The following is a 9,694-nucleotide window of genomic DNA, read 5'->3' on the forward strand; positions in this document are numbered from 1 at the left end:
GAAATAATGTACACAACAGAAAAAGAACACATTAGATAATTTCAAAACATACCCATTATATCCATTTAACTTACAGATCTTTCCTTAACTTATAAATTTACTAAAATAGTTTAATTTAAAATAATCTCAATCATAAAAAGAAGCATTCAATCCTCAGTAGACACAGAAAAAGCCTTTGATATCACGGAATTTATATATAAAACTTTATTACAAACAAAATAAAAGGTTCGAAATAAAAGATTTAGAGATTTATTCAGAACTAACAATTATTTTATGTAATTAATTATAATCTATTGTTACTATTAAGGGGTTTAAAAACTCTTTCCTAGACGGAATCGAAAAAAATCTTATGGAATGAGAAGTCTTATAATGTCTGCTGAGGATCAACATTTATTAATTTTAATTGAAAAAGAATTTAGGCCTTTAAACTCTCAGGCACATAAATTGGAACAATATTAAAAGTATGTAGCAAAAGTAAAGCAAAAATGATCATGTAAAACATTGTAAGTAATGAAAATAAATAAATAAAATTTCAAAAAAGATTTAATTTACGAATAGATAAATATACAATTTTTTCTTTCCGTATCAAGACTCGTGAATTAAACGTGTACATTTAATAAAACCGAATACAATATTACGCAGTTTCGATTGCATATAGTTTTCATTATTTTACAGTGTGATGTATATGTAGTTGAACATTTTCGAGAATAGGAGATTAAAGAGATCAAATGGAAAGTCTAGAAGAATGCTCAATTGCGATGCAATTGTCGATTTGCTTATTGCTAACTTTTTCTATGTTTTAACATTTTCACAAAAACATTAATTTAAAATAAAACAATATATGAATAATGCGATAACAATATAACTTTTCATTTAAACGCTTTTAAAAATTATAGAAAAAAATAATCGTTTTTATTTCGAATCCATATTCAAAAATGATAAAACACAGTAAAAAAAGCTCGAAAAAATATGTTTTATTTTAGTATTTAGAACTTATAAGCGTGCAGTTGACATTAAAAAGACAAAAATTAAAATTTTCTTTTTACGACTTCTAAAAAATTTATTTAAGAAATAGAAACAGTTTTAATTATATAACTTTTAACAAAGATTGATTTAAGTTAATTCAAGCCATTAATTCTAATATAATGAATATAAAATATTTCTCACACGTAAAAGTTAATGCACAAAATATCAATAATAATTTGATTTATATAACAATATATAAAATTAATTTATTTTTATAATAATAATATAATTCTATTATAAAAATAATTTAATTAAAATCTTAATTATATATTTTAAAAACATTTTTATATAACTACACTCAAAAAAATATATTTACATATATTTTTTAAGTGACAAAATTATATTGCATATAATTTAATATTTTAATTAATTAATTAGGAAATTAATTTTTTCCTCTCGTCTCTCAACGAAGTACAGTTAATCGGAGTTGACTTGAGTTTCCAGCATATAGTACCGCAAGTTGCAAAACAGAAATAACAACTAAGAATTACTAAAAAAGGCTTAATATAACAAATTTTATGCTCTGTTTATTTCATGCTCCATAATATTTTTGTAAAAAGAATCAAATTCTCCTGTTAGATATTTATAAAAAAGTGATTCAAAGTGTCAATCTTTTCGATGCCAACTGTATGTACACTTATGGATGGAAAAGATACACAATTTTTTATCTCAATGCAATATGGAATATGCCAAAGTCATGAGAACGATCTCAAAGATTTGACGCGTATCGAAAGTCATTGGAAATAAATGTATTGCAACTTTCGAATCTAGAATCGTACATAGAACCTGGATTATTCGACAACATATTATTCAACTCCCTAGTTACCATCGAATTCCCGTGATGGAAGCATTTCGTTTAATTTTTCCGAGCAAGTTCAATAGAGAGGGGCGAGATAGGGGAGAGGGAAGCGGGGAGGGAGCGAGAGCGAGAGAGAGAGAGAGAGAGAGAGAGAGAGAGAGAGAGAGAGATCTGGAGTTAAATAATATAATGTTAGATTATTCGGATTCTATTATGTACCTTACGGCAGACGGTGCACTTTTTCCATACGTTAAAATTCTGTAAAAATTACAAGAAACATTATTCACATTTTTTTGCAATTTACTAGCTGGCATATAAAATCCAGCGTAATTGTAGAAACTGACTTAGATTAATCAAATGATTTTATTATCTGTTTGATATAAACAAATAGACAAGTTTTACGCTCACAATTTCTGCTATAACATCGCTGCGTAAGTCATTGATTGTGAATGTGATCCTTCTATTGCATGATAAAAAAAACATACTAAAAAACTTGCGCTTTAATCTGCTAAAGTTCATGTAAAACATAAAATAAAATGTTGCTAAAACACAATTTGTGACACTGGGATCTATAAGATGGTCCTTTTTTCAAGGGATCTACAATATTTTTTAAATATAAATTTAAAAACTAATTTTAAGAAAATGTTTATAATGCCGCAAAAAAAAACTGTTTCTTACTTAAGATAATCATCGAATTAATATAAATTAAATATATATGTAAATCTAAGAGTTACACATTCAATTAAAACCGAAAAAGTTAAAATATCACCATAGAAGAAAAAATGCATATGTGAAAGTATTTTTATCACTACACGTGCAAATATGAAGTTGAAATTAATCAGATTTAGCTAGGACAATACGCGTTATCGAAAAAAAGTACAGAAATAATGTACGCGATTTAAATAATTATCCTTTTGAATTTTGATTCGATTACTCGATATCTTTCAGATGTAGTCTTTTAATCGTTCGAAACAATAAAAATATCGTAAATAGTAATTCGTGCCAAACAGTAAAATTGTCCGCATGAAATTATGAATAAAAATCTAGAAGCACAAGTTAGCTCGCATAACAGTGAGTTTTTCGTTAGAGAGAAGTAATTGGAATGTGTGCTGTAAACGATTCGAACATCATCATCCGTCAATGCAGAGTCTCCTTTCGTCTCTTATCATTCGCACATTGAGATTATAGTCTAATGTAGTTCTCGTAAAGTAGTTTTCGTCAATGAACGTTTCCTTTACTTCGCACGAAAGGCATACTTCCAGTCCTGCAACAGAATGGCAACAAATTTTAAGCCTAACTGTTTCAAAAATAAAAAGAGTCTTGTGTCTTCGATTATTTCTACGGATAATAGCTTTAAAAATTTAGTAATATAGAAATACAATAATTTAAAGTTTGGATATTTATAATGAATAAATCCATACAGCAATAATAAGTTATGTTGTAATTACTAAATGAAATTAATATACATTTTTTACTTTAAATATAATATTAATTATATCAATACATAAAAAAATATTATAATACTTTGATGTAAATTAATGATAATTATATTAATTTTTCCAATTCCTACAAAGAATATTCTTGCACTTCATATGGTTTTCTGCATTTTATATGATATTCTTCTGTAATAGTCCTATAATTTGTGGATTAATATTGACGTCAATTCTATTTTTATTAAAGACACAAGATATTAATAATTATATTTTATACAATATTAATAACAGTGGTCTGAAAGAAGCGCATAGTATTAAATTAACTAATGAGCATTTATATTTCATCATCGTAGCAAGCACACAAAAATCGTGGAAACAATTATGATACACAATTATTATTTCGGCATGCAATTCCACACAATTACATTTACTTCTTCTGCAACTTCCTTATGTAGTTATTAATATTAGTATTCACATTCTGTTTTAAAGCTTATTATATTCGATACAATTATTATATTTATTATTATTATCATTATATTTATAAATTTCACATTAAAAGCATTCATTAATTATTGGAAAAAAAAAATTGAAGAAGCAAGTGAATGAGATGTTTTAAAAAAATTAAATACAGATATTATATGCCAATAACTTTTATTTTCAATATAAAATAATTTGATTATTTATAAAAATAACCAATCAATATTATACAATCTGATTATATATTTTTAATCTTTATATAAAAAGTATATCTTTATAAAATGTATTATCTTTATTGACTTGCTCCTTCAACATTAACCAGATATTTGTTCATTTAAAAGAAATAAAATGACAAAAACAATAAACAAATATAATAATCGCAACCAGTTAAATTATATGCTTAACAAAAATCTCTATGCACTTTTCTACGAAAAAAATACGCACCTTATTATTTATCCTTTCGCCATCGGCATTGATATATTTCCGCTATGTCATCGTCATCCTCGTCCGCCTGTACCTCGGATTCCATTCAATTTATACTCAAGAACCAAAAGCGAAACAAAAACGACAACGCAAATTGATCCAAAGAACGAACTTCATAGTTAAGCACAAGTTTGCGTGCGGAAAAATGCACAATATTTCATTCATTACAAACATTATATTATATGTTCCATAAATTTCTATTTTTTTTCTACATGCCTTTTCGGCGTTCTAGATCAAATGTATTGTAGAATCCATCTATTCTCAAATTAAGACAAATTAAACCAATGAGTGTAAAAAAAGGACGAGTATTTAATAAATTTTTCAGTATTAAAAAAACTGTTTAATTTTAAATTCAGTGAAAAAACTAATAAAATTATTTTTGCGAATTTAATGACATTTAAGATTTTTGAAACATTCCTGAATTTTATCTATTGAATAAAAAATTTAGATTTCTAATTTGGACTCATACCCTTTCTACACACAAAAATATATATTTTGTAGTATACTATTACATACCTTATTTACCTTAAATTATATTAAACAATTATTTTTCTTTATGTTAAACAAGATGAAATAATTTACACAAAATAATTTTGGAAACAGTGAAAGTACTGGCTAGTAAAATATCTCTTTTGATTGTTCAGATTTAATCATTGACCATTTAAAAAACTCATCAAAGAAGCTTCTACATTTTTATAGAGCGCATACATTTTTTTTTAATCTTGAATATTACGAATCATGTACTTGTGTCCTTTTTCAGTGTCTAATTTTTTTAGTCTAATTTTTAACGTCTATCTCAAACCTAAAAGCTTGAGACAAATGCCCTATTTGCACTAAAAACATATTAATCTATTTCAAGACCAAAAAAAAAATTATTTTCGAACAAAATTGGAACACAATTAGGACTTAGATACTTCTTTATTTTAGAACTTGCCTTCAATCTTTGATCGAATTTTAATGGAACATGTGAAATTAAATTTTTAATTAAAAATAAATAAAATACGCGTTCTGTCTTCGTTCAATTTCTCACATTATACATCAAAATAAAAAAATATTATCATAAATATATTTTATATGTACAAATATGGCAAACGTGTACTAATAAAATAGCTCAAAATAAAATTACATAATCAAACGAACTTACATGTTCGATCATAATTATGCGAATGCTTCGTCCGAGTAAAAATGTAGTCATGTCTCGTTCTACTCGAACGAAGTAGAGCATAATTATATTATAAAATAAAATTAGATAATAACGAAATAGGTATTCCAAAATAAATAATCTAAAATAGATAGAATCTACAACTTGCTTTTAATTGCAAAATCTTTGTGTATGTGGGTGTGCATTATTGATGATTATTAGAAGTTATTATACTTCACAAAATCCTAAAATATAAACTTTATAAAGATATTTCAAATAAAAATTATATTTCCGAAATATTTTGTGGTCAATATAGTTTTGTTATAAATAGAGTATATCAAAGAGTGTAACATAGAGTTCAACCTAAATTTTTTTTCTATATTGGAATACATATTTTTTTTTACTCAATTTTCTTAATATTTTCTTCATGTAAAATTATTTTAATAATTAAAGTTATTAAAAAGTAAACAGTTCACAAAATATTTCATATTTTACCATAATATGTATAATTTTTTGATGTGTAAATAAGATATGAAATAATTTGTATAAAATATAAAGCACTTCATATTCGATCTTATTTTACATTCGTATAATAGAAAAATAATTAATTAATGTAAAAGAATATATAGCTATGGAAAAGTGAAACTATATGTTGCATATTATACATTTATGCATCATGTTATATGCACAGAAAATCAAGTATGATTATATACATTTTTTCAAAAGTAATTTAATCTTAATTTAAATCTTGACTTAACACATAATTATTAAAAATATTATAAAAAATAATATTTCATATACATTATTATTATTATATTTCTTCATAGACTAACTATAATAAAAAAAATCGTGACGACTTCAAAATATCAATGGAGAAGAAATTAAGAATAAATTAAAGTCTCCGTTTGAAAATAATTTATTTATTATTTATTAAAATCTCAAGGCACTACCTTCATCACTTTTAACCTATTATTTTAATCGAGAATAAAATAATCATTAATTTATGTAACAAATTATCCTATCTAAAAAAAGAATGTGTGTATATTAAAAGTGCTGTATGTCGCTTTGTAGAACATATAAAACTCATATCTCTTTTTCAATTAAAATCATATACTCTTGGTATCTCGCAACGCAGAAATCAACAAACATTAACTTTTTCTTTTTTTACATGCACCGTTGAAATCTTACGAGAGATATCGCCTACATCATTTTGTGCCACCGTTAAATATATTTCAAATATAATTCAAATATATTTCGAATATATTTTTTAAATTTCAACTTGACATTTTTTCCTAATAAAGTTTTCAAATACATTCGATATATATCTATATCCAAATTATATTTGAAATATATTTTTCTCTATACAATTATGTAAATATATCTATCGCTGTAAATAAAATATATCTTCGAGATATCTTATCTCATATTTTCAAGATATTATATATTCAAGAATCGAAATTACTGCAATCTGGTTTCGAACCGCGCATAAATTGCGATTAAAATACCGCTAAAAGCCATATGGCGATAAATTTTTAAGATCAATTTGTTTATAACGCTCAATACCTGATAAAATATATTTCGTGTTATCTAATATTTTTATCGATACATGAGATATATGTGTGTCACTGCATTGCAAACTTGGAAAAACTCTTTATAAAATAAAATAAAGAAAAATCAAAATACATCATCAATATTTCTCGATATTCCAGATGTGAATTTTGACTTCATTTAAAACGTTAGAATATATTTTCCGATAAATTTGAATAAATTATATTCCGATTTATATTTCAATTTATACCGTAATAAATTACATATGCATGTAATTGTAACAATAAATTGAATAATATTCGGAATATTTTCATAATTATTAGATTTATAACATTGTTTTTACATAGTCTTTTGCTTATTTTAGTCGAGGCCTTTTAATCATTAATATATTTAATTTCTTTTTTTTTTTTTTTCAGGATTTGCTTTGCGAATCTATACTGCATTATATAGTTAAGCAAAGTTGCAATTTGCACAATACTACTTTTAAATAACATGTACGTAATTTTATCGATTTTATGGCAAAAAAGAAAAAAAAAGAAGAAATAGACACACATTTTAGAGCAAAAGAAGAAAAAAAAATTTTAAATCAGACTACATAACGTGTGATAAATAAAATATATAAGATTTTTCATTATGTTTAAATTTCTTTATATTTTTGAGTTCTTATCAATATATGTATATTTTTTATCGATTCCTCTAATTGTATTCACTTTTTAATTTCAGTTAAAATCAACGGGTCGAATATATTTGATTGTTGCAATCTCTTTGTGTAAATCATGAATATAAGAAAATGACTGAACTTGCTATAAAATGTTAAAAAAAAAAGAAATATAGAGAAAAACACATCATATCAAATCAATATTGAGTATACTACCTTATTGACACAATTTTAGATGTACAAATTTTAACGTATACTAGATTCAATAAAAATGTAATTTCAAATGTTTTATGAATAATCATAATAAATATCTAATGAAATGCGTAAAAATGTTTCAAAATTAGAAGGCAATAATGATGCCTTACATATTTCAAAGTAGATTTAATATATTTTAATATTTCTAAGATAACTCAACATTTTAGATGATTTTTATGTCAAATCAAACAGAAAAAAAGTATTTTTTATTTTTTTGTAAAATTTTTTATTCTTATATATAATATTAAAATATGCATTTTTATCAAGTGTCAATGCTATAATCATAATGTTTTTCAAGATGTAAAAGTTTTACACAAATTTCGAATATCTTTAAAACGCTGTAACTTCTAAATGGTATAATTTTAACCTCTTTAAAAATTTTTTTTAAATATTTAAATATATATTTTTCAACATTATTTAAAAATTTGTTTATTCACCCGTAAAGTGTGATAAATCCGCCTTAAAATGATTTGTTGTCAAGTTCTGTATTTCAAACTATTTTTAATTTAGAGTATTCTAAAGGTATCATGACTTCAAAATTTGCATAAATTAAAAAATTCCATATCTCAAAAAATATTATGATTACAGCGTTAAAACTTGACACAAATACATATCTTAATATTATGTATAAGAATAAAAAATTTCAAAAAGAGCAAAAACACGCATTTTTCGATTCGATTTGATGTGAAGTATTATCCTTATATAAAAAATATTCGTATATATAATATAAATTTCTTATTGTTTTTCATAGTTAAAAATCTTTACATTTTCAATTAACATAACATTTTCGTATATTTACAATATTATGCTATTTAATATTTTTTTATCGTTTTTATATTTGTCATCTACATTTTTTGTATAAAATGACAGATAAGCTGGTCCAGTTATTTCTTACATTTATGATATAAGTGAGTAAACCTTTATCTGAAAAATGAGTCTCACATAAATGCAATATATACAAGGTATCCCAATTAAAACGATGATTATACCCTGTAATTATATATAATACTAAAACACGTAAAAAAAATTTTAATTTGCGTTTATAATGAATAAAGAGAAATGCTATATCAAAAACGCTAATATCTTGTTGTTCTTCTAAAAAAAATTGCTGAAATTTTCTCATCTTAGGAGATAATGATAAATAGTCTTACAAAGTGTACAATAAAATGTGTGTCAAATATAATTATAAACTATCTTGAATGAATAAAATTCTTAAAATAAATCATCAATGTTCTAATCGATGATTTAAGGAGAATTCTGCATATAATTCTACAGTGAATGGTTCACTTGGAAGGGTACATTTACGTCACGCTTTATCACAAGATAGTTAGATGTGTTCTATTCGGAGCACATTCAGGATGTGTATATATTATTGTTAGATATTCATTACGCGATATTATGTTTTTATGCCACATATAAACTGATACACTTTCCACTCTATTTAATTTCAATATTTTTCTTGATACGTTCTTTCATAATCTGTATAAAAAAGTAACAATGAGCCATTTTATTTCATTTAAGAGATTATAAAATAATTGTGAGTACAGAGACTAAAAAAAGTCTTATTAATACTTCATTTTAATATTTTATTTCAAATTTGACCAATTTTAATTTTAATTTTACCAGACTTTCATTTTAATTTTTATAATATTAAGTTTTCTAGTTTTCTATTTTATGATACTAAAAGATAGAAATTAATCGATAATACGATTGAGATATGAATTGTTTACAGATTATCATTCTAAAAGAATATATTTAGAGTCTTCGCTCATTCTAGAAATACATCTACCTATTCAGTGACGTCGTACTTAAAAATCATCGATAAATGAATGAGAGCACGGTAAAATATATCTGTTCTCTTTAGCTACGATACT

General features: G+C 24.2%; 1 protein-coding gene across 1 annotated transcript in view; it reads right to left on the reverse strand.

Annotated features, from left to right (window-relative positions):
* Positions 1-2,623: 2,623 nt before the first annotated feature.
* LOC108752668 (kinesin light chain) overlaps positions 2,624-9,694 on the reverse strand; it is a 25,334-nt gene continuing 18,263 nt past the window's right edge. The window contains exon 8 of the mRNA XM_018493680.1: positions 2,624-3,089. Coding sequence (XP_018349182.1) covers positions 3,060-3,089 — 30 coding nt within the window. The 3' untranslated portion in view covers positions 2,624-3,059. The remainder of the gene's footprint in view (positions 3,090-9,694) is intronic.

The sequence above is a fragment of the Trachymyrmex septentrionalis genome, unplaced genomic scaffold (genome assembly GCF_001594115.1).
Source record: "Trachymyrmex septentrionalis isolate Tsep2-gDNA-1 unplaced genomic scaffold, Tsep1.0 scaffold60, whole genome shotgun sequence".
In the NCBI taxonomy this organism is placed as follows: domain Eukaryota; kingdom Metazoa; phylum Arthropoda; class Insecta; order Hymenoptera; family Formicidae; genus Trachymyrmex; species Trachymyrmex septentrionalis.